At 43.4% G+C, this 24,076-nt stretch overlaps 2 protein-coding genes across 2 annotated transcripts in view; one reads left to right on the top strand and one right to left on the bottom strand.

Annotated features, from left to right (window-relative positions):
- The window catches only part of gsap (gamma-secretase activating protein), a 58,906-nt gene extending 47,983 nt beyond the window's left edge, over positions 1 to 10,923 (bottom strand). The window contains exons 1-13 of the mRNA XM_056277517.1: positions 10,842 to 10,923; positions 10,214 to 10,287; positions 9,781 to 9,837; positions 8,541 to 8,610; positions 8,211 to 8,258; positions 7,479 to 7,567; positions 4,884 to 4,953; positions 4,086 to 4,135; positions 3,421 to 3,531; positions 1,161 to 1,217; positions 870 to 916; positions 478 to 563; positions 245 to 247 (exon numbers count right to left, since the gene is read on the bottom strand). Coding sequence (XP_056133492.1) covers positions 245 to 247; positions 478 to 563; positions 870 to 916; positions 1,161 to 1,217; positions 3,421 to 3,531; positions 4,086 to 4,135; positions 4,884 to 4,953; positions 7,479 to 7,567; positions 8,211 to 8,258; positions 8,541 to 8,610; positions 9,781 to 9,837; positions 10,214 to 10,287; positions 10,842 to 10,923 — 844 coding nt within the window. The remainder of the gene's footprint in view (positions 1 to 244; positions 248 to 477; positions 564 to 869; positions 917 to 1,160; positions 1,218 to 3,420; positions 3,532 to 4,085; positions 4,136 to 4,883; positions 4,954 to 7,478; positions 7,568 to 8,210; positions 8,259 to 8,540; positions 8,611 to 9,780; positions 9,838 to 10,213; positions 10,288 to 10,841) is intronic.
- Positions 10,924 to 13,129: 2,206 nt separating this feature from the next.
- The window catches only part of nampt1 (nicotinamide phosphoribosyltransferase 1), a 57,305-nt gene continuing 46,358 nt past the window's right edge, over positions 13,130 to 24,076 (top strand). The window contains exon 1 of the mRNA XM_056276644.1: positions 13,130 to 13,259. Coding sequence (XP_056132619.1) covers positions 13,206 to 13,259 — 54 coding nt within the window. The 5' untranslated portion in view covers positions 13,130 to 13,205. The remainder of the gene's footprint in view (positions 13,260 to 24,076) is intronic.

Genomic DNA, 24,076 nt, shown 5'->3' with positions numbered 1-24,076 from the left:
ACAGATGATATGTGATCGATGATCATGAAGTGAGACGTACATCAAATCACAGTTGTGGTTTGTCGGGTTGCAAGAAAGTCTCAAAGCCTCTTTTGTGGCAGATAATTTACTCAGTGGTGGTGTAAAATATTGCATTACTTTGTATCATTTTACCACAGCAATCATTGCACAATTAAAGTTGCAGTGGCGTGTTATGGATTAAGCCTAACAGAACAGAGCTCCTTCTTATGCGACAGGGACTTACTTTCTTTTTTTCAAGTGTGACATGTCCAACAGAGGAAAGAGATGAGATTAAAAAATATACAGAGCGTGAAAAGCAATGTATTGTTTACATCTATGTTCAGAAAATGAGAACATGAGTGGATGCGAAACTGTGTGCATAGTATGTGTGTGTGTGTGTGTGTGTGTGTGTGTGTGTGTGTGTGTGTGTGTGTGTGTGTGTGTGTGTGTGTGTGTGTGTGTGTGTGTGTGTGTTACCTATTGTGTTTGTAAAAACTTCCATTCTAACAAGCTCCTGCTCCGGTGTCTCCTCGTTGTAATGATCAAAACCCAGGTTTACAAACCTGTCAAAGACAATCTCACACACACACACACACACACACACACACACACACACACACACACACACACACACACACACACACACACACACACACACACACACACACACACACACACACAGTCTGGAATGCACATTAACTGCTATATAAATTACCATTAATATGATTAAGGATAATGGCTTCACTGGCCAACATCAGCATATGCAGAGGAATCTGTCTCTGGTGCTTTTATGCAGAGATGTAATGTTAAGACAATTAAGACAACACCTTTCCATGTGTATTCTTCACCCACAGCTGCTGCTGCCTTACCTGACTGCCTTGAAGGAATTGGAGGGTATCTCTAAAGGCAACTCTAACTGTTGAACAGCAGAATAAAACAGGAGGGTGAGTTTTCCTTGTCAGATACTGCATAGGGAAATGTGCCAGTAATGTAAAAGATTACAAGTTTTCATGGAATTGTCTTTATAAAAACACAATCAAAAGAGTAATGTATAATAAAACAGGTGCTTTAAAAGCCAAATTATGAAATTATGAAATTATGAGCAAGGGGTGAGAAGAAATAAGTTTTATTTTCAGATAACCAGAGCTCTGAGATCTTACCACAGTCTCACAGTTGTGGCTGGGGAAAAACTGAACACATCTGAGCAGAGGTTTGTCCTGTAAAAGAGACATAACAGTATCACAACTATCAATAAAATGTCTCACAATCAACACCATTGTGTGTTTATTTGTGACATTTTACAACTTGTGTATGTCTGTGTGTGTTAGTACTTACATCAGTGTATTTGTATATGTGTAAAGTAGTACAGTACTTCGTACATCATGGTGTTGGTATCTGTGTGTGCGTGTGTGTGTGTGTGCGTGCGTGCGTGCGTGCGTGTGTGTACACCAGTGTGAGGAAGCATTGCCAGTGTATGTGTTATGTGAGTACTTTTGCCTTGCAGTGTGCAAGTGCACCTGGACGTGTTCTGCATACAAAATGTCAAAATACTAATAGTGCTAAAACGACGGTTATCACAATAATAGCAAAATTCAATAATAGCTGTAGGTGGAAACGGATCAACAGGTTCAGTAAGCTCACTAATGAATACTGATAGCTTTTCTAGATAGTGACAGAGTTTAAACACTTGATATTCAATGCACGTCCTTCCGCTGGTAATTTATTTCAACTGTGATGTTGACGAATGAGAATTTAGTCCTCAAAGGAGGACCCAGTGTCTTAATCTGTTGAATTGGCTGCAACTTTGAGGGTGCACGACATTTAAAGGGCTGTTACTCTGGTCCCTGAAGACATCGGTGCTCAACACCACCAACGTGCCCTCAAGCATGGGCAGTGAACCTAAATATATGTGTACCGAGGACCACTTTTAAAATGTTATCTCATAAATCAAAACCAGTAAGCCCTCGAGTCACTGGATATAACTGGTGGATTAACATAATGGGCTAATTAACGGTATTAGAACAATGCCCTGATTGGCCACTAGGGGTCGCTGTTATTAACTTTGGCTCACCTTCACTATGTAAAACACTGACGTTACCAGGCAGCAAAACAGAAGTTGGACGATAAAGATGTATGCTAAAAAAAATAAAAAATAAATAAACTGTTTTTTGCATTCTTTGATGCAAAATACTTTGCAGCTAATTTGGATCTGTGAGGGGGAGAACAAAGTAGATACTAAGTGTTATTCTGAAGTACTTTTTGGAGATATAGTTACTTCATGAGACTACTTGAATTTCAAGGCACTTGTAGCTCACGTCACCACAAAATAAAAGATTCGTCCCATATTTTGCTCCACAGTGCCTGAAACTTTCAGTTACGGATTACCTTCAAAAAAATGTTTGAGATAAAAACATAACCAATGAATACAGCTGACACAAAACAGGCCCTCCGGTCAAATGCATTAAGCACGGAGTTATGAAAGATGCAGAGGCATGCTTTTTGTGTCTTCATATGATGTGTGTGTGTGTGTGTGTCTGTAATCTCGCAAACTATGGGACCTGTCAGCCTAAAATGTTCTCAATACAACCAAACGTTTTACCAGCTGATTTCAACTAATTTGCACACCAGCTAGAGAAGGGGCTGTAATTACTGAAATCAGATGGTGCAGAATTGTTTGGGACAAAGAGGTTCGTGTGTGTATATGTGCGTTTGTGTGTGTGTTTTATCCTGCGAGTTTATATATATATTATATATGTGGGTGTGGGTTACTCTGTATGACTTTGTATAGCCTCTGTATTTGCAGGTATGAGTACTGTATGCATGTGTACTGTATGTGTGTGAGGGAAAGAGAGAGAGAGCTATCTGTATGCATGTGTACTGTGTGTGTGTGTGTGTGTGTGTGTGAGAGAGAGAGAGAGAGAGAGCGCTATCTGTATGAATGTGTACTGTATGTGTGTGTGTGTGTGAGAGAGAAAGAGAGAGAGCTATCTGTATGCATGTGTACTGTATGTGTGTGTGTGTGTGTGTGTGTGTGTGTGTGTGTGTGTGTGTGTGTGTGTGTGTGTGTGTGTGTGTGTGAGAGAGAGCGAGAGAGCTATCTGTATGAATGTGTACTGTATGTGTGTGTGTGTGTGTGTGAGAGAGAAAGCTATCTATCTGTATGCATGTGTACTGTACATGTATGTATGTGTGTGTGTGTGTGTGTGTGTACCTTGTGTGTGAGGTAGTAGTCTGTGTGTAAATGTGTGTGTGTACCTTGTGTGTGAGGTAGTAGAGTGTGTGTGTGTGTGTGTGTGTGTGTGTGTGTGTGTGTGTGTGTGTGTGTGTGTGTGTGTGTGTGTGTGTGTGTGTGTGTGTGTGTGTGTGTGTGAAGTAGTAGAGTCTGTGTGTGTGTGTGTGTGTGTGTGTGTGTGTGTGTACCTTGTGTGTGAGGTAGTAGAGTCTCTGTGTGTGTGCGTCCCACTGGACCCAGCTGAAGTCCTCTGCTACTCTCTCTGCTAACTTGGACAAACGCTCTGGATTCACCATCACCTTATGGCAAAAATGGGAATGAATGCGTACACGCACAAACCCTACGCTCCAGCTTTCCTGCACATACTGAACTTGTGACTGGCCAACGTAGGTGTTTTACTGTGACAATGTGGGGTTGTTTGAATCCTTGGATAGCCAAGAAAATATTTCCTACCTTACAAATTCAAGCAGATTAGGATTTCAAAAGTGTGTCTTATTTTCACCGTTTCACATAAACGACAAATGACACGACATAAATGGAAATGTTTCTAAGGGTTCTTGTGTGATCTTGGAGGCCGCAACCCCACAAAAACAGCCATACAAACACACACACACATCCACTATTCACAGTTACAGTTTATTAGTGAGGCATTTAGCTGATGATGTCATCCGAAACAACTCCAAATGAGAGCAGACAGAGAAAAGGTAATTAGCGTTTTGATATAATAATGAGACTGTGTGTGTGTGTGTGTGTGTGTGTGTGTGTGTGTGTGTGTGTGTGTGATGTGTGATGCACGTAGTACAGAACAACACAGGCAACAGTTGACAGAGGAAGACTCGTTGAGGATGCTTACCACCCTGTAACCCTCCTGTCTGGACAGAAAAACATGGTACTGATCCACATCTGAAAGACACAGAACATACAGTACAATTTTCTTGTTTGGGTCTGATGTAATGGTTTGCATGATAAGGGTTGATGCCTCAGATTCTGGTGTTTATCTTTCACCACTACTGAGATATGTCAGATACCCCCAAGCCTCGTTTCAAAAATCATGACAGGTCATTCAAAATAATTTCCCTGATTATGTGTATTCAGGGGCGGCACGGTGGCGCAGTGGTTAGCATGGTCGCCTCACAGCAAGAAGGTCCTGGGTTCGAGCCTAATGGTAGTCCAACCTTGGGGGTCGTGCCGGTAGTCCTCTGTATGGAGTTTGCATTTTCTCCCTGTGTCTGTGTGGGTTTCTTCCTGGAGCTCTGGTTTCTTCCCACAGTCCAAAGACATGCTGGTCAGGTGAATCACCCATACTAAATTGTCCCTAGGTATGAATGTATGTGTGTGTGTGTGTCAGGGGGGCGCCGTGATGGCCTGGTGGCCTGTCCAGGGTGTCTCCCCGCCTGTTGCCCAACGACTGCTGGGATAGGCTCTGGCATCCCGCGACCCCAGTTGGGATAAGCGGCTTGGATAATGGATGGAAAACACAGGATGCACATCACAGACATCATTGGTGTCCAAAGCATTTTAATCCCAATGTATCATGAAAGTCCTTATGGTAACTCTAGGACGTGTCTATTTCATTAAACATCCAGTTATCAAAAAAAACCAAAACGGTTAGAGACAGACAAAAATACAACAGAAAGCGAGAAAGACTCACATCCATCTTCGGCTAGCAGCAGCAGGTGGCTCTCCAGCACCGAGCTCCTGTCCAGATCTGGATGGAGAAACTGAAGCAGTAGAGCAAGTCAGCATCTGCGCAACTGGTTTCCAGTTATAGTGCTTACAATCATGCCTTCGCTAAAATTTAACTTTTTGAAAAGGTCATGGTGGAACTTCACCGTTGCAAGTTTCAGTTCATTTATAACCTGCAGCAGTTGCACACGGTGCAGTCCGTGCAATGAGAGCTTCACTTGCAAATGCTTTCAAATTTAAAAAGGCAGAAAGACTAAAAAAAGTAAGAAATATTAAGAAAAATACACGCTTAAAATCAAATATACTGCACAAAACTAAAATATAACAGCAAAGCATAAAGGATAAGCAAAAATAAAGGAGATAATATCTGTAATACTATTTTTAATATTGTTACACATGCTTTTCGCCTGCTTGGATGTCCATAAAAACTGACATTTTGAGACGGGCTCTTTTTTTTTCCGCCAGAAGATTCTGGGGATGGAACCACTGGAGTGAACATATGCTGAAGTCGGTAGATTGAGATGACTATGGGCAATTTAACAGACAATTTATTTAGTTATTCATAAAATGCCACCATCATCCATGAAAAAGGGGGGAATGCATAGCCCAGCAACAGGGATGCACAGTTTGAGTGGTGGTTTATAGACTATTTGGAAGCTGAATAAAACCAAATGCAGAACCAAAAGTATTACAGGGCCTATCTTCCTACCAAGACATTAAATACTGTCACAGCAAACTGAGTAAAACCTCAAGTAAAACGCCATTATTTTCAGAAGGACTGCGGTGGGTGTGGCTTGTGCATTAGTTGCCAAAGTACTATATATATATATATATATATATATATATATATATATATATATATATATATATATATATTACACACACTCACTGGCCACTTTATTAGGTATACCTTGCTAGTACCGGGTTGGACCCCCTTTTGCCTTCAGAACTGCCTTAATCCTTCGGGGCATAGATTCAACAAGGTACTGGAAACATTCCTCTGAGAGTTTGGTCCATATTGACATGATAGCATCACGCAGTTGCTGCAGATTTGTCAGCTGCACATCCATGATGCGAATCTCCCGGTCCACCACATCCCAAAGGTGCTCTATTGGATTGAGATCTGGTGACTGTGGAGGCCATTTGAGTACAGTGAACTCATTGTCATGTTCAAGAAACCAGTCTGAGATGATTCGAGCTTTATGACATGGCGCGTTATCCTGCTGGAAGTAGCCATCAGAAGATGGGAACACTGTGGTCATAAAGGGATGGACATGGTCAGCAACAATACTCAGGTAGGCTGTGGCGTTGACACGATGCTCAATTGGTACTAAGGGGCCCAAAGTGTGCCAAGAAAATATCCCCCACACCATTACACCACCACCACCAGCCTGAACCGTTGATACAAGGCAGGATGGATCCATGCTTTCATGTTGCTGACGCCAAATTCTGACCCTACCATCCGAATGTCGCAGCAGAAATCGAGACTCATCAGACCAGGCAACGTTTTTCCAATCTTCTATTGTCCAATTTTGGTGAGCCTGTGTGAATTGTAGCCTCAGTTTGCTGTTCTTAGCTGACAGGAGTGGCACCCGGTGTGGTCTTCTGCTGCTGTAGCCCATCTGCCTCAAGGTTCGACGTGTTGTGCGTTCAGAGATGCTCTTCTGCATACCTCGGTTGTAATGAGTGGTTATTTGAGTTACTGTTGCCTTTCTATCAGCTCGAACCAGTCTGGCCATTCTCCTCTGACCTCTGGCATCAACAAGGCATTTTCGCCCACAGAACTGCTGCTCACTGGATATTTTCTCTTTTTCGGACCATTCTCTGTAAGCCCTAGAGATGGTTGTGCGTGAAAATCCCAGTAGATCAGCAGTTTCTGAAATACTCAGACCAGCCCGTCTGGCACCAACAACCATGCCACGTTCAAAGTCACTTAAATCACCTTTCTTCCCCATTCTGATGCTCGGTTTGAACTGCAGCAGATCGTCTTGACCATGTCTACATGCCTAAATGCATTGAGTTGCTGCCATGTGATTGGCTGATTAGAAATTTGCGTTAACGAGCAGTTGGACAGGTGTGCCTAATAAAGTGGCCGGTGAGTGTATATATATATATATATATATATATATACATACACACACACACACACACACACACACACACACGTATGTGTGTGTGTGTAAAAAGGCAAATAGAGAGGCCCTGAAATATCATGGCATGCTGGACCACATGGTTTGCCAGAGAAAACGTAATCTAGCCCTGAGCCAATGTAACACACCATTACCTAACATTTTGTCAATTCAAATGTGATCACCTCAACTACCTGCATTTGAGGGGGGAAAAAAATTGAAGAGAATAGCGGTGCACTTTCACCAAGTCTGTAAAAATAAATGGACCAAGGTGCTAAAATGCTGTCGCCACTAAAAAAGATGCATAAATGACATGTCAGCATATTTGTGACCAGTCTTGCTTGCTCACACGCGCACGCGCGCACACGTACACACACACGTACACACACACGTACACACACACACACACACACACACACACACACACGTACCTGTACTCTGACCCTGCAGTCTACTGCCTTGAGGACTTTGGTGTTGTTAATGGGGTGGATCTCAATCAAGAGAGTCAGACACTTTGATGCTACAGAGACATACATACAGACAGAGAAGAAGAAGAGGGAGAGAACAGGATAAGTAAAGGGGACGGCAGGAGATACTGAGGGAGAAAGAAAATGGAACCGGAAAGAGAGAACGAGTAATATAAACAGCTTGCAAATGGGGCAGCAGTACTCTCTTCCCATTACTCTGTGCTTCAATGAAACATCAGATCTGCTATGGCAAATAGATGAATCTATATTTAATCCAGTGAGTCAAGTAAATTCTTTATGAGACAGTACAAGCCTGTTTCATGCCATAATCAATCATCAGCTATCAAAAATAAATAAATAAATAAATATATATATATATATATATATATATATATATATATATATATATATATATATAACACAAAATAAGACCAAGTGGGAGAGACGCAGACAGACAGATGGGTGGAAAGAGACAGACAGACAGATGGGTGGACAGACAGACAGACAGACAGTTGGGTGGACAGACAGACAGACGGGTGGATGGATAGACAGACAGACAGACAGACAGAAAGATGGGTGGACAGACAGACAGACAAAGACAGACAGATGGGTGGACAGACAGATGGGTGGATAGATAGACAGACAGACAGACGGGTGGACAGACAGACAGACAGATATTGAGTGCATATGTGTTACTTGGTTTGAGGTGTTCCTCTCCTCTGGTCCTCTGTGTCAGGCTGACCGCTGGACGAGAGCAAAAGGGAGGAACATGACATCTGACTTCAGGATACAGTTTATACACAGACAGATCACAGTGGTATTCTTTTAGTCTTTTTAGCCTGAGTCTTGGTTAATGTGACTGAAGCTGCACTGATAAACAGTGTTCTAGAGTCCAGTGGGCTCTAACTGGACCTGGCGGGCCCCTGCAGGGTCGGGGTGCGTGTCTCTGACTTTAACTGTTAGGGTTTTGGTCCGATCGTAGCTCAGCAACGCTGTTTTACAAATGAGCTGATATCAGATGCTCACCTAGCAGCGTCTCCTCCTTGTTCAGAGAGCAGCTGCTAACACACACCTGCTTGTCAAACGTGTACAGGAGCTGTAGGGAACATTAGCATGCACACAACACAACACGGTTGGTGTGTGTATGGCTGAACACTGGCATGTAAACACACACACAGACACACACGTTGATGAAAGATAAGATATGCAGGAGTTATAGGGGAGAATACACAAAAATAATACAGATGAATAACTGCCCCACCAAATGTAGACACATACACATAACGAATACACACAAACACACTTTCCATTTCTAAATGGAGACAAGCCAGTGGGGCACACGCATACACACACACATGCATAGGCATACACCAGTGTTGTAGTACTCGAGTCCAGGACTTGGACTTGAGTCCAACTCGAGTCCTGATTTTCAGGATTCGTGACTCGACTTCGACTTGAGCACTGATGACTTGGACTTGAACTCGAGCATTGACGGCATTCGGACTCGGAAGTTGGAGATAAGGACTCGGACTTGTTAACTGATAAAGACTGGTTTTTTTGTTAGTTTTTTATAATAGGCCCTAATAATTTGGCATAAGATATTGATAGCTATATTAATACTGCAACATTATTCAATTTGGTGCAAGGGCAGGCACGTGTGTTCCACCTACATACGGATTCAGGCGCATACCTCATGTTCAGTAACAGTTAGTGCTACGATGCCTAAAGAGATGCGCCAAATTGTGCGCTTTGCTTACATGGATTTTACATCAAATTCCAGCAAGAGCACTGCTAGATGTTTGATATGTAAATGAACTGTTGAGGAGAAGACCAGGACACCCTGTGTCATTTTTGTTTCATGTAGACCGCTTTTATTTGTGTGTCAGCTTTTTTACGGTGCCAGAGTGGAGCACTAGAGCCCATCTTGGAACTCGACTCAGATTCAACCTTGATGACTCAGACTCAGGTAATGGGGACTTGACTCGGACTCTTCTTTGGGGACTTGGACTCGAACACTGGGGACTCGAGATTCAACTCGAGGTTTAGTGACTCGACTACAACACTGGCGTACACACACGATCCTGATTTCTTGCAGAGCTAATTGTACCAATTAGGAGATTGCTTTCAAGGTTAGGAAAGATTTGAACAGTGTGATGCATGCATCTGTCCACATTCGTTCTCTGATGCTGACACACACACACACACACACACACACACACACACACACACACACACACACACACACACACACACACAGAGTAAATACCTTGTTTTGTTTTGTGTTGGGATCATATTTACCGATCCGGGTGGTACCAGTTCCTCCCTATTAGAACAGATTATCATTTACATTTTTCCAGAAAGCATCATGCAACATACTGACCTCTGCCTTACATAGGACACAGAACAACTGAATGACCACCTAATTTTCCAATATGGATAGACATCTTCCTGAGAATGTGTTGCCACATGTCCAGACCAGACAGCAGACATTTTCCCACCCCTCTCTAGCAGCAAAAGAAGGCCCGGTATGCATGGATCATCACGCTTGACCTCTAATTACTCTGGCTGACCTTGCTGACCCCTAACCTTCTTTGTACCTGCTTTACTTAAAATGCATGATCCCCAAATCTCTTGGTTCAGGTATTTAGAAGCCGCAGTCTCAGATGTGTCACCATCTGGTTGTGGATAGAGAAGCTTACCCTCCAGGAGTAGATGACTCCCCCATCTCTCTCAATGTTGAGGATGCAGGTATCCTCCCCCGCCCAGTAGTCTGCTTGTTCATAGGCAAGGAACATAAATGACAGGCTTTATCGAAGACATTTATGACTTACAAAGCCTGTCTGTTTTAAATTATTTTTGAACTTGTTCTGATTCATGTCATTCCATTTTGTCATTCTTTTATATTTCCTTCACTCTGTTCCGTCTTTGTTTTATTTTTTTGTCCTTTATATTACCTTTTTTAAATTTGTGCATTTTTACTTAATGAGAAGCACATTGCATTGCATTTTAATGTTACATAAATAGTTTGATTGATTAATAATTGATTGAAAGTGCCAGTCAATCAATCAGTGTGGGACAAGAGAGTAAATGCTCCTTTGAGTATAAAGGCATACCCTCTTTTGGAGTTGCATAGAGTTGTACAAAAATATTGCAAAATTCTATAAACATTTTGTATTTCATCGCCTATATAAACTAATATAACGTGGTACGATCTATAGTGTGCAACAGCTGTCAAACTCCCTGACAGTCTAGAAGTGAGACTTAGTCACTGACGTCCAGCCAAATGTGACTCTGGCGTTAATATATCAGACAGCTGGTCCGCCTCACCTTTTCCGGCCGACGTTTCTGTTCTGGACACGTCCGACACCACATCTCTCTGAAGATCAAACTTTGACTTCAGCTTCAGCATGGCTGCAACTCCTCTACTTTCTGTTCTCAAACACGATTTCCTCGTTATAGGGATAGGAAAGCCTACGCATGCAGCGGTGTACAAGCCTGTGTTTTAACACTTAACTCATCACAGTCGGGTTAAGGAGGTGAACACACAGAGGTTGGTGTCGTCTCACGATCTGCATACATGTGACATAAAGTCTTGTGTTTTTTTCGGGGCAGACTTTAAAATGCGCGATAAAGTGGAAGCAGAATGCGCCAGAACACATACAACACTTTTTGTGTCACTTGGATCAGTATTGACATGCGGAAATTTTGCTTGGTTCCCCATTTTAGCTCCTCCCCCCAGCCTGGTCAGGGAGCGGAGAGGACCGCTGCTATAGGCCGAGGACAGCGTCACTCCGGCGGGCGGGAATCTCTCACCTCCCTGTTGAGTAGCCGGGTCACCTGATCTAACGAGGGCATGCACTTTTAACAACTTTGAATGTATGTATGTATGTATGTATGTATGTATGTATGTATGTATGTATGTATGTATGTATGTATATACGTATGTGTGTATTGCAAAAAATGTTTGGAAACACGTAATTGTTATCAGTTTAATCTGGGCCCCATATCAGGTTTCCACTGAGTAAAGCTCATTTCCTGATGCCAGTATAAAAAGAGGAAATTGAACACCACTGTTGTAACCCAGCTGTAGCCTATTTATTCCAGTCTACCTGACATTGAATAGCGTATATAGGCTATCGGTTCTCGTCTTTTTAATTGTGCCAGCCACGATGTCGTCTGTGGGCTCACTTTACTTCCGGTGAGTTTGAGGAGCTCTTTGGGGCAGGGGCAGTTATTTGAAGAGTGCCCTGCCGGCTCATCCTTTGGAATCCCTTTTAGGTGTTCCAAGTGAAGAAAACATATATGCTCAAGGTGAGAGGTTTCAAAACTGCACAATCGTAACAGTTTTTTTACACTCTAATGCCATACAGAGCTCTTGACACAAGTTGACTTGTATTTGGTGCAAGTGTCTTGGGCTAGCTGTATTTATCATCAAGTAGGCCTATGTGGTGAACTGCAGGATTTTAGTTGTTCTAAACAGGTGTAAAAGCCGTATTTCTATAATTTGAGCAGATATACTTTGTCCTACAAGAGATTTGTTTTCGCCCTTTGTACAGAGCCTCGCATATAGGGAATGCACATACCACATGATATACATACAGAACAAGGGAGAAAAAACCACAAGTTAACGCTAGAGGTTCAGTGAATTTAGATGGCCTTGTCTTTGGTGAATTTCAGAACTCGTTTGCAGCAACTTGCTATCCTTGTAGAAATGTACCTTTAGGTCACCCACCCACCTGAGAAGAGGACCGCAAAACCTACGTACATCTCTGTTCTGTTTGCAAGATAACCACGGAATAGAATATCAGTATACAGATGCTACTCATAACTATCTGCCACATATCAAAGGTTTGTTTGTGTTATTTAAACTATCCGCTATAAAACACTATGTCTTTTAGCCTTTTTCCAGTCATCTTGTCTTTTTTTGAGCCATGCGTTTGTACTGTGAGTTTTGGAAACAACAGTGTGCAGTGCTCCTGTGAGGTATGATATGATATTGGATTGATTCTTACAATGAAATTCTCCTTTCACTAACCCACCCTATCCAGGGAGATCGGGGTGCAAACTGAATCTGAAATCTGCGTTTACACACAGACCAATCAATCAATCAGCTTTCTCCATCCACTGAAACTTGACCAACACTGCCGCCGTCTGCCGATCGTTCGTAACCGCAATCACGTCGGTGGAAGCGGTATGTGTGTGACGTAACACTTCGGGGTTGCATTCGTTAAGTCGTACGAGAGATCCCGCCTCCCCTACAACACGGTGCAACCTCGCTGAAGTAAGAGCCGAGTGGACTAGAGCGTCGCCGAGTTGAGGCGGGATTGCGATGACGATCAAGTGTATCTATCTGCGACCTGCAGTTAGTACAAACACGCCCACATCAGTACAAGAAATGCCCATGCTATATCAACAAACGCCCACTTATCTGTACAAGACACGCCCCCTGAAGTTAAGGTTGGGAGGTTAATGTTAAGACGAGTGCTGGTAGAGTGGGCGTGTCTTGTACTAGTACCGCAGGCTGCAGCTGGACCCTTCTCGTGACGACGGGTCCTGACTAATAACGCCCGCCCCTCACTGGGTCTGCTCCACCGTCCTTCCCCCGCTGCCACAAGGGTTGTTGGGTCTCCCGGCGGCGCGGCATACATCACAACGCTGACAGCTGCGACAGACTCGCAACCAAGGGGAAAGATGGAACACAGAGACGACAGCTTCAACATATTGTTAGCGACCGACTCTTACAAGGTGAGACGTCGATGGCGGTTTAGGTGTTATATTGGAGGCGGAGGGGGTGATGGTGGTACAGGGCTGCTTTGCTGCTTGTGAGACGGGGGTTGGTGGAAGAGATAAGTCAAGGTGGCTCCGTTAGTCCCAAGGCCGTTTACGTGCCCTCTCCGCGGCTGGTTATCCGTTAATTTGCTGTAGGCCAGATGAGGAGAAGGGAGAGGAGGTGGAGGAGGAAGATGGTAGAAATCGGGTACCTCGATTTAAACGGCAAACCTCCCCGTTTTATCCGTCTACCTCTGATGGGGGGGGGGGTCATTTTAAAGTGCGCGTTTTCAACCCGGCTTTGGTGGTCGCGGAGCTACATTGCTAGCTAACGTAGCTAGTAAGCTAACAGAGAGTGGTCGATATAAAAAGGCTACTCGAGCTAATGTTAGCTGTTTGCTAACGAGCGTTGTTCGTGAGTGGGTCGGAGGTTTGGAGCCGGGCTGCGCGTCAGCAAGCAGGTAGCAGTGATGTCTTCTGCGTTCGTCTGAAGGGAAATTTCCACGCCAGGAAACAAAAGCGAAACCAAAAGATGCTCTTGGGGCATTCGGGTTTAGGTTTTGCTCTTGAGACGTCCCCTCTCGTCGAGATATGATGTGCGGATCTTTGACCCCGTGTGTTCAACGTGTTACCGTTGCGGTTATGCGAATTCATTGTGGACTCGAGTAGATTAGGGATCTTGGATTCGCACTGTTGTGTCTGAATGAAGAAATGCGCACGGCAAAAAAAATGCAAGCGTTTTAAGAGATGGATACTTTGCCTCCGTCAAAAATGCCCCGTCGGCCTTAAAATATTAGATCAGCAATCGCTGACTTTTAGGTAAGATGAGGGGTTATTGCTGTACAAACCTTTCAGCCACCGCATTAATATTCAACCCGTAGTAGTATATTAAGCATTTACTCTTCAAAATGTTCAGACGTTTTGTTGGCCTATTCTGAGAGAAAAGGGGAAAACGAAACAAAGCTACAGATGTGTGTGTGCATATGTGCAGGTTGGCACATATGGCAATATCGTTGCATGTACAATAATCCCGTGACGTTTGGATGGGCGGGGTTAAGGGATTGCTCTGAGATGGAGAGTTAAAAAGAAAGGAGTGAAAGCATGAGGATCCCTCTGCATCAGGATATGTTTTTGTGGTATTCATCATATTTTGGCATTTCTACCCTACGAGTGGCATTTGACTAATTCACGACTTGAAAATTCCCATGAAAATAGCTTGATGGAAACAAAGCTAAACTGTATCAGTATGTGGCTTGTGACTTATGGTTTCCCCTTTGTGCAATTTGAGAAAATAACATCACCAGCTTCATGTTAACAGATTTTTAAATTGCCCTTGAGCAAATTTCTTTCCAACTGCTCCATTGGAGCTGCTCTATGGCCAGTAGTAGAAGGCTCTCAGGTTTGCATTCGTCAAGCTGGGCGTCACTGGGTGAAATCAAGTTTCCGTAGTGAAGCTACCATAGTTTTAAGTGAAACTGAAGAGGTAGGGAGAATTATGATAAGGAAAAATGATTTGAGATGATGCGACTCAAATTTCACTGCTAAGTACTTGGGCTTCTTTCCCAGGTGACGCACACCTGTTTTGTGAGTCCAGGGCGATGTCACTGCTCTCACTTACTCACTCTGTGACCTGTCTAGTCAGTTAGTTGGGTTTTAGTCATTTGCTTGGCAGGTTAGTTCAGATGCGGTTAGATTTCAAAAAGTATTTTATGTAAAGTAAATGGTTGATGGTAGAGAAAAGTCATTGTCAATATAAAAGTAGCTTGAATAGGAAAAAAATGCGTAAGAATTTCATCTTGTTGCGGGGAAATTAAACCAAGCTGTACCTAAATAACTGTTTGCTTTTTTTTTTTTTTTTTTTTAAAGGAGAAAAGCTGTCTCGTGCACCTGGGTTGGCCTGTTGTCTTGACCCACACACACATTCAAATTCCATGCATACAGATAGCGTCCATACAGCCACACAGATAGCGCAGGAACTTGCACGCACACACGCAAGCACAAATAGATTTTGGTGTGTAGATGAGGACTTTTTGTTGATTTGTTCATAGGAGGTAGGTGTCTCATTAATCATTAATCCTTGTCCACATACTAACACCGTTGATTTAACGGATGCAGAAAGACTGCAGAAGTTCATTGCCTTGGGCATTCGTTATTACGTTACATTTTGTCCATCTGGAGTGGCATGGAATAAGTGTGCAGGTACTGTCTCACTGAAGAACATTTGAAAGGGCACTTTGGTTGTATTTATCGTTATGGAATGGTTCCTCAACTGAATAGGTCAGCCCAAGGGCTCGTTTTTCCAAATTTATCCAAACATACACACACTTAAAAGATCCTGAAACACACTTTTCAGAGTAAAGGCTATACTGCATGATGTGTAATGTAGATGTTATTCATTACACAAGCTAGATTTAGAATGATTGCAATATGAATTTGTGACTGACTACAGTGACAAGACTTGAAAGAATGACACAAGGTGTGTGTGTGTGTGTGTGTAAAAATATGTTTGTGAGAACTATCATGAGTGTGCTTAAGTGCAAGTTGGCACGGAATGTTGTGTGAAAATGTGTGCATGCACATAAACATGTCTAACCCAACGTGTGCATGTTTCTGTGCGTGCATGTATGAACTATGCACGTGGTCAGGCCTACGTGTTGTGTATGGACCTAGTTTAATATAAATGTATATTTATTTGCCATAAGGAGATCAATTTTGGGCCCTGACTAGGGTTGGGCATTGTTCGAAAATTTTCGATACCAAAACCAACTCCTTCAATTCGATATGATACCCAAAAAATCCTTTTCTGATACTATATATTATGAAAACCTTATAGGATTATCAGCAAACTACTTTTCTATACAGCGAGCACCATAATTCATTGACACATTGTGTTATTTTGGTTCTGTACTCTAGCATTTTGAGATCGAAAGTGAGGTCAACAATGACAATGAGGTCAACGTGCAGACTGACATCTTTAATGTATGTGAGCCTATTTATATACATCATCATAACCGTCCTTACCCGTTTCATCATTGCTAGCAGTGGCACCAGAAGAAGACCCAGCAGCAGACGTCCCAGAGCTAACGCTAACCTTGGCAGCAGCATGGACATTATTGTTATCAAACACAGAGCAGTTGTCCACTCGTAAATTTATCACATGCGTGATCAGATGTTTCATCATATTCGACGTATTCCCAGACTTGCATTTGATGATCGCTTTGCAGCGGTTGCATTTTACTGTGTCAGGTTTGCTGTCTATTTTTACAATGTGTAGCCACACTTTGGAACGCATAGTACCTCACTGAATCTTGCTCACCAGTTTTCAACTCCAATGCAGTCACGAGACATACGCATACCAAATAGCTTCATGCTCATTTGTCAGTCAGTCGCCTGTGTACAACAACACTGGTAGTGATTGGCTGGCTGGGATAGCGTTCGCATCGTCTACTGTAAAATATTGAAATTTGGCACCGTTTCTTTCCAAGTTGAGCTGGGATGCACAATCTTCTTCTCGTGTATGGAAGATAAGCAATGCTTGACTCGGTTTTCTCTTTAGCCTTTAACGTTAGGCGTATTTATTTAGGCAAAATACAGCAGGTCTGTTGGCTCTCTACTACCAAGTACCGACTCTTACAACACACTGTCGTACACAGAGAACGTGGCGATGTCACATCTGAATGTACCATAAAGCCTTAGACAGAACAATAATATGGCTGGTACTGTAATACAATGAGTAAGGGCGCCATCAAATAACATCACTTAACACCCAGACTTGCATTTGATGATCGCTTTGCAGCAGTTGCATTTTACTGTGTCAGGTATGCTGTCTATTTTTACAATGTGTAGCCCCACTTTGGAACGCATAGTAGCTCACTGAATCTTGCCCGCCAGTTTTCAACTCCAATGCAGTCACGAGATGCACACGCATACCAAACAGCTTCATGCTGATTTGTCAGTCAGTCACCTGTGTACAACAATGCTGGTAGTGATTGGCTGGCTGCGATAGCGTTCATGTCGTCTGCTGTAAAGTATCGAAATTGGGCACCGTTTTTTTCCAAAGAGTTTGATACTCGGTAGGACCGAGATATTTCGGCCAATGCCATATGGGCACCGTTTAAGATATCCAACCCTAGCCCTGACCTTCTATCTTAAAGGAATGACACTAATTTTCAACCATACCTGCATTTATTAATTATAGGATGTCCATGCCTGTAACATCCAACAGTATAATAATGGTGTTTGTTCCAATGTTTTCTGTATTGCTGTAGAAACCTTGCTTACTTCTAGTCCATGGGCCAGACGATATTTCGGTACACTCAAGGTGGCAAAACTTACTTATAATTTTTGAAAGGATCCATGTCTGTAGATGATATTTTGGTATGATAACCATTCCTGAGTGGCAGCTGTATCACAGTTATCAGCTCATGAAGTTAACCACCCGCTAAACTAAATTGCATTTTAGACGCTGGTGCATATCCTGGTTTAGCCTCATGGTCAGGACATTTTTCAATGTTCTATAATATTGTCTTTGGTATCATTTTAAAGGGGACCTTCTTAGCTTTCATTCAAGCCCTGTTGTGGATATTTCTCACAAATATAGAGGTCACTTGAGCTCTTCAACCCGTCAATAACACACATCTTTCTGCAATGTTCGCCGAAACTATATACTTTCTTTTAGCCCTGTGGCATCTAGGAATATCAGGGACACAAAACACAAAAACTGGAATACTCACAGGACTGTAAAGATTCAGGAAATGTATAATATACCCATACTATTTCATTGTGTGAGGTGATTGTGAGCCTTAAATGAGAACTAGACCAAAGCCAGTTAGGTCACAAACTGGTCTCTATACATTTGTTTAAATACACAATCAAAATACATGATAAAAAGGAATACCATAGTGAGGTAATGAACTATTTTAATATTTTAAACAACATTGACATTTACATATACTTAGTCAATGATACATGTAATCCCATATCATTAGTGGGTATATGTAATGGGTAGGGTAATGGGAATATGTGAATATGGTTACATTATTGTTATCAAGCTCTGGGTAACCAAGTCCAGAATCAACATCCTGTGCATCAATAGACTACTACCACAGTAATACCATCAGAATCATCACACTGTCATTCATCAAACTGCTCGTTTCTCTCATCATCTGACTCCCCAAGTTCAAAGTCCAGTTCTGGACCATCCTGCTGTTTTTGGTTACTGCAGGTCTGTAACCTGCACATGTCTGTGCATGGAAGTCCATTTGACAGGCACATGCAGCTTGGCATTTTGCATGAATGCACACACTTGCATGTTAGCATTTCCAAGACCACATCTGGAACAGGTGGGGAGCGCATCCAGTAAATGGCCAGCTTGCCTTCATCGTCTGTCCATCCATACTCAGTAGGGCTTGGCACCACAGGGTTAGCCTGCAGACAGCACTTCCATATTGCTGCCTGATAGTTGGCTCATTGAACATGCATAAAGAGACAGTCTCTATATGGTGGCAGCTGGCTGGACTCAACCTCTCCCCTTTTGGGGCAGAAGAGCTGGTAACGCAGTTTGTTCACCTCAGCAGTGCTGCTATTAGCAACATACATCCGACAGGTGAACTGCTCAATTTTCTGGAACAGCTCATCACTCACATTCCATGTCTGTCCCAGTTGACTAAAAGTCTCTTGGCAGGAAGTGTGCTTTCTCACTATCTTCAGGGCATTCAGCTTCCCTCGACCAGCGAATGCACTGACAGTGTCGCAGCCTGTGAAGGCATGTAAGCCAATTAGGCTGTCACAGATGCTGTCTCCAAGTGAACTTGCCAGTTTGGTGATGTCGACAAACCGTGTGCGGTTCTGAGTCCCACACTTCTGGTAGATGGGACAGGTGATGTCCTTCTGGAAGCCAAGACAAAGCACCATGACATCAGTGTCCTCAGCTGTGATGATAACTGACTTTGAGCCCGCATTTGCTGCATGCAATGCATGCAGGAGCACACGGGTGTCAGCTTCTTCATGTGTGGAGTGTAGTTCTGCTGCTTCCTCACACCCATCTTCTGTCAACTTGTAGCAGGTTTCCTCACAGGTTATGTACAACACCTTGCCATGCAGCATAGCTCTGTATCGTGGGAGTTTCCACTCTTCCACCAAAAACTTGATGAGACTGGTCTTGTTGGAGGAACTGCACAGAAATTTTCTCCACTGCTTGACGTGGTGTCCCCCTGCAAGATTCTTGTACTGGAGAGTGATGTCTCCACCCCGGTTCAGTCGTTCAGCATCTTTGATCGAAGTCTGGTGATAGACATCAAAAACAACATCAATCCTCCCACTCTGTGCTCCCTCATGGAGGACCTGGGTCAAGGCTGACTCTGCCACCTGTGCAAAGGTTTTGTTGTTGCCATTCATTTTTTGGACCAGGCTCATCCCATCAATGATGGAAGTAGATGGGATTGGGATGTCTTCTGCAGGAGATACATTCTTTTCAAGCTCTCTGGCAAGTGCAGCCTTGTTTGTTTTTCGTAAGGACCCATCAGCATTTGCCAGTGCCCATGGTAGTGGGCCCAATGGGTAGGCAAGGACATCCTTCAGATTCACCTTCCTGCTTTCAGCCACCAGGATCATGTGACTGAAAAGGTTTCTATCTGCCTTCAGAACCACATCCTGTGCTTTCTTTCCATGAGCTTGTTTTGTGCTGACATTGGAGAATGTTTTCAGACTTTGCTTGGTCATCTTGTCGTGGAATTTCACAGGTGGTGGGTCTGCATCTAACCTTGTTTGCTGGAATGCTTGGTAGGCCTCTTCTCCTTTCTCAAGAGCTCTCAAGAGATCTATGGTCACATCAGGTGGAGCCATGTTGCCAGTGGAGAGGCTAACCAAATCAATCTCATTAGGGGACATAGGATTGAGCCAGTTATTCTCCATACGGTCCATGAGAGACTGGACATCTGCTTCATCTCTCTTGATCCTTGGACTCTGTAGATCTGGATGAGACCATTTGCACCTGCCTTGACCTGTCAGGTCTCTCAGCTGTCTGAGGTACATGCTTCTATACTCAGCTGTGAGATAATATTTGGTCACAGCTCCTGGCTTCAAGCTGAATCCCTTTGTCCCTCCAGCTGTTTGGGTGTCTTTGTTCACCGTTTCTTCTATAGCTTGGTCAACAGGGATTCGGCCAAAGGGATTGGTGGAGCCCAGTTGGACTGAGAAGCCTCCTTCCATGAATTCTGTGTACACATCTGGGTGTGTGATGGGCAGCTCAGACATCTGGGTGTAGTAGTAGGGGAGGTAGCGTGCATAATTCATCCTGTCATAAGCAAAGCACCATGGGATCATTGCTCGAATGCTAGCCAAGTGTAGCATCCAGTCTCCCTCTCTGGATGCTCGGATGAGCCCCAACAAGATTTCAACCATGTCCAAATAGGACATCCAGAAGTTCGAGAGGCTGCCGTTTCCACCTCTAAGGAACTCACGGTAGACTTCAAATAGATCCATGATGCGTGTACAAGAGCTGTTCTCGAGGACCTCCTTCAAAGAATGTTGTGAGACTTCTTTCCCAAGGCTGTCAATGGTCTTCAGTGTCTCATTCAGGTGAACCATGTCATTCCTGTGAGTTTCTTCCAACCAGGACAGGAAACCATTCAAGGTCAGTCGCATGAGAGCCTCATACAGGAGCTTGTGTAGTCGCACTGCCCTGTTGTACTTGCGGCCATCCATAACACCAGCAATTGAGCCTTCTGCAATCATGCCAGACTCAATGCAGAGGTCTTTGAGTCCAGCATCTTGGAAACGCTTTCCTATTATTGCCAGCAGTGTGCAGATGGTGTGGAATACCCCAAGCCTAACGATGATATCCTGGAACTTGTCATGGTGTTTCCATGTGATCTCGACAGCCTTCGCATACAGGGCTTGGTCAAAGACACAGACAGTCTTCCTCAGGCCTAAGCACTGCATGATGCTCAGTGACTGGTTAAGCACCTCGTTGACAGTAGACATTTGTGTCGCTGGAGCATTGATGGTAGGCAGATAGCCTATATTGTCGGGGATGACCGTCATCTCTCCTCGAGTCAGGATGTTGAAGCCTGTCCAGCTGCTGACTGACTGTTCTTCTTGTTGTGACATGCATGCTAGCACCCAAAGAAGGTTTTTCTCTCTGGCAAGCTTAGTATTGGCTGCAGTATCGGCATCTGACTTTTTGCTTTGTGGTGGCCCTACCCGTTGTCCAGCATTGTAAGTTGGTAACATTGGTGGGGGTCCGTCAATGCTTCTCTTCTTTGTTTTGGGAACAGTGGGCATGGGTTTGACAGGAAGTGGGTTGACTGGCTTTGCTTGCACAGCAATCCCATTGACTCTGTGAGATGTTCCCTCACCACTGACAGTTTCTTCAAGACGGTCGATATTGTCCCAGGCTAAAGTTGTGAATATGCCAGGATGGATGTTAGCTGGAAGGGCAATGCCACTCCCTGATGATGAGAGTTTCTGGAGACACAGGGCAGTGTTGATCTCTTCCATCTGTGAATAGGACACACTGTGACCAAGTCGGTTGAGGATGTTTATCAACTCTACATTTCCTGTCAACGATTTGACACTGAATGGCAGAACAATGTGCTTGGAAGGCTTGGTATTTCCACATGTCACTGCATATACTATGTCATGGCCAAATGACTACAGAAGGCACTGCACTCTCTGGGATGCATGATCAGGATCATTTGAGCCTGTGAGTAGAGAGTACAGGAAGATAATGAGCGACTCTGGAATGGTAGGACATTCTGCTTCTGGTTTGACTTCAGGCGGCCAGGTTTGAGGAACATCTTGACTTTTAATGTCTGCTCTCAATTTGATGGCTGCTTTGGCTATAACATCTTGTGCACTGACACTTTTCAGGGTCTGCAGCTCCCTTTTGAGAGACTGATTTTCTTTGGCAAGTTCCCTCATGGACAAGTTATCGGGATAGAGGAGGAATTTTCCTTTCTCATCAGGGAATATCTGCAAGGCTCCAGCAAACTCACTCTCCAGGTTTCGCCTTATGTGCTTCTTGGTTGATTCCTTGACTTGGGCAATGCCTTGGGAGTTCATTGAAGCTACCAGTCTAGAAGAGAGATCAGTCATTGTCATCACTTGAGGATTGCCAAAAAGCTCCATCCTGATGAAGAGGAACAGCTCATTGTATGCCTTATTCACAGCAGCTTCATACTGGGCTGCAGCATCATCATCTTCATTGCTGGCAACCTCTCCTTTGGAAACCTCTTGTTTGGTGTAAAGTCTATAGCATGACCTGTGGTAGTGCCCTTCAGCTGCTACAAGGTCTCTACTCACAATGGCAAGGATTCTGCTGTCCCTTTTCTTTGTGGCTGCACTCCTGATCTTTGCATCAGCTCGCAGTTCTCGACACTGCACCAGTACTTCTCTCGTATTCTGTCTCTTGGAATATTTGCTGTTTTTCTGACAAAATATGCACTCTGCATCATAAGTCCTAGATGTACTTGGAGCATGTCGAGCTACTCTCTTAGATTGTTTCTCTTCAGCAGAGACACAACTTTTCTTTTCTTTTGCAAGGAGGCCATCAAGAATTTGCTTCATAGTGAAGATACTGCGACACTTTCTGTGGTAGTAGATTGCTGGAATCTGTCCCTCAGGAATGTCTTTTGCCAGTTTCAAAACTGGTGCATGATTTCGTATCTGAGCTGCCCTGAGCAGAGTTCTCCATGAGTCGACACTTTGTAGTGAAACCAGCTTATCTGTATCATCAGAACAGTGGATAATGCACTCCACCCGTGGGCGCTTTGGTATTGGGTAAAAACTTGCTTGTTCACCAGTGGCCATATTCAGTCAGTTTTCACCTGCCACATACAAACAAATACATGTAACTTAGGTGTATGAACACTACTAAAACAAAGTTTACTTTGCTTCACCAGCGTCATATTACCATTATTTATCTTACATAGCCACAAATAGATACATTACCTAGTTGCTATGCAACAGCTGTATTTTGTCCACATGAGGCCGCTAAAATCAACACAAGATGAAAGTTCCTCGTAGCCACTTTAACTAATCATATTAACATATACATTAAAAGAACATGCTAACATTATGGGAAATTAGCTTACAATCTTCTCCAGAGTGAGACAAGAAGATAGATACCAGTTTCCTCTATATGTGTTTAGTAGAAAGCTATCTGGCTGCACGTTAGCCTAGCTTAGCACAATGAATGGAAGTACACAGTACTGGTTATCCTTGGTTGTTGGCCAACTAAGAACTGTCCCAGAGTTTAAGCTAGGCTAATCAGTACCAGGGGTGTTGAAATGCTATATTTGTAAAAATCTGGGCAAATACACAATCGTGAGAGGCACAGAAACAGGTTTCCTGAAAGAAAAATGAAATAGCTGCTCATTTGGAAAGGTTATCATGTATTATTTTACTTCTGTTAGTGTACCAAATAAAATGGCACCAGTGACGTTGTGTCACCTTGGGTGATATCGATATCTGGTCTGACTCATGGACTAACTGGCTTTGGTCTAGTTAGTTTCTTAGTAATAATGCCCTTCTAATTTAAGGTTCACAATTACCTCACATAATGAAATAGTATGGGTATATTATACATTTCCTGAATCTTTACAGTCCTGTGAGTATTCCAGTTTTTGTGTTTTGTGTCCCTGATATTCCTAGATGCCACAGGGCTAAAAGAAAGTATATAGTTTAGGCGAACATTGCAGAAAGATGTGTGTTATTGACGGGTTGAAAAGCTCAAGTGACCTCTATATTTGTGAGAAATATCCACAACAGGGCTTGAATGAAAGCTAAGAAGG

The sequence above is a fragment of the Lampris incognitus genome, chromosome 3, assembly GCF_029633865.1.
Source record: "Lampris incognitus isolate fLamInc1 chromosome 3, fLamInc1.hap2, whole genome shotgun sequence".
In the NCBI taxonomy this organism is placed as follows: Eukaryota; Metazoa; Chordata; class Actinopteri; order Lampriformes; family Lampridae; genus Lampris; species Lampris incognitus.
This window is presented reverse-complemented; position numbering and strand designations above follow the sequence as displayed.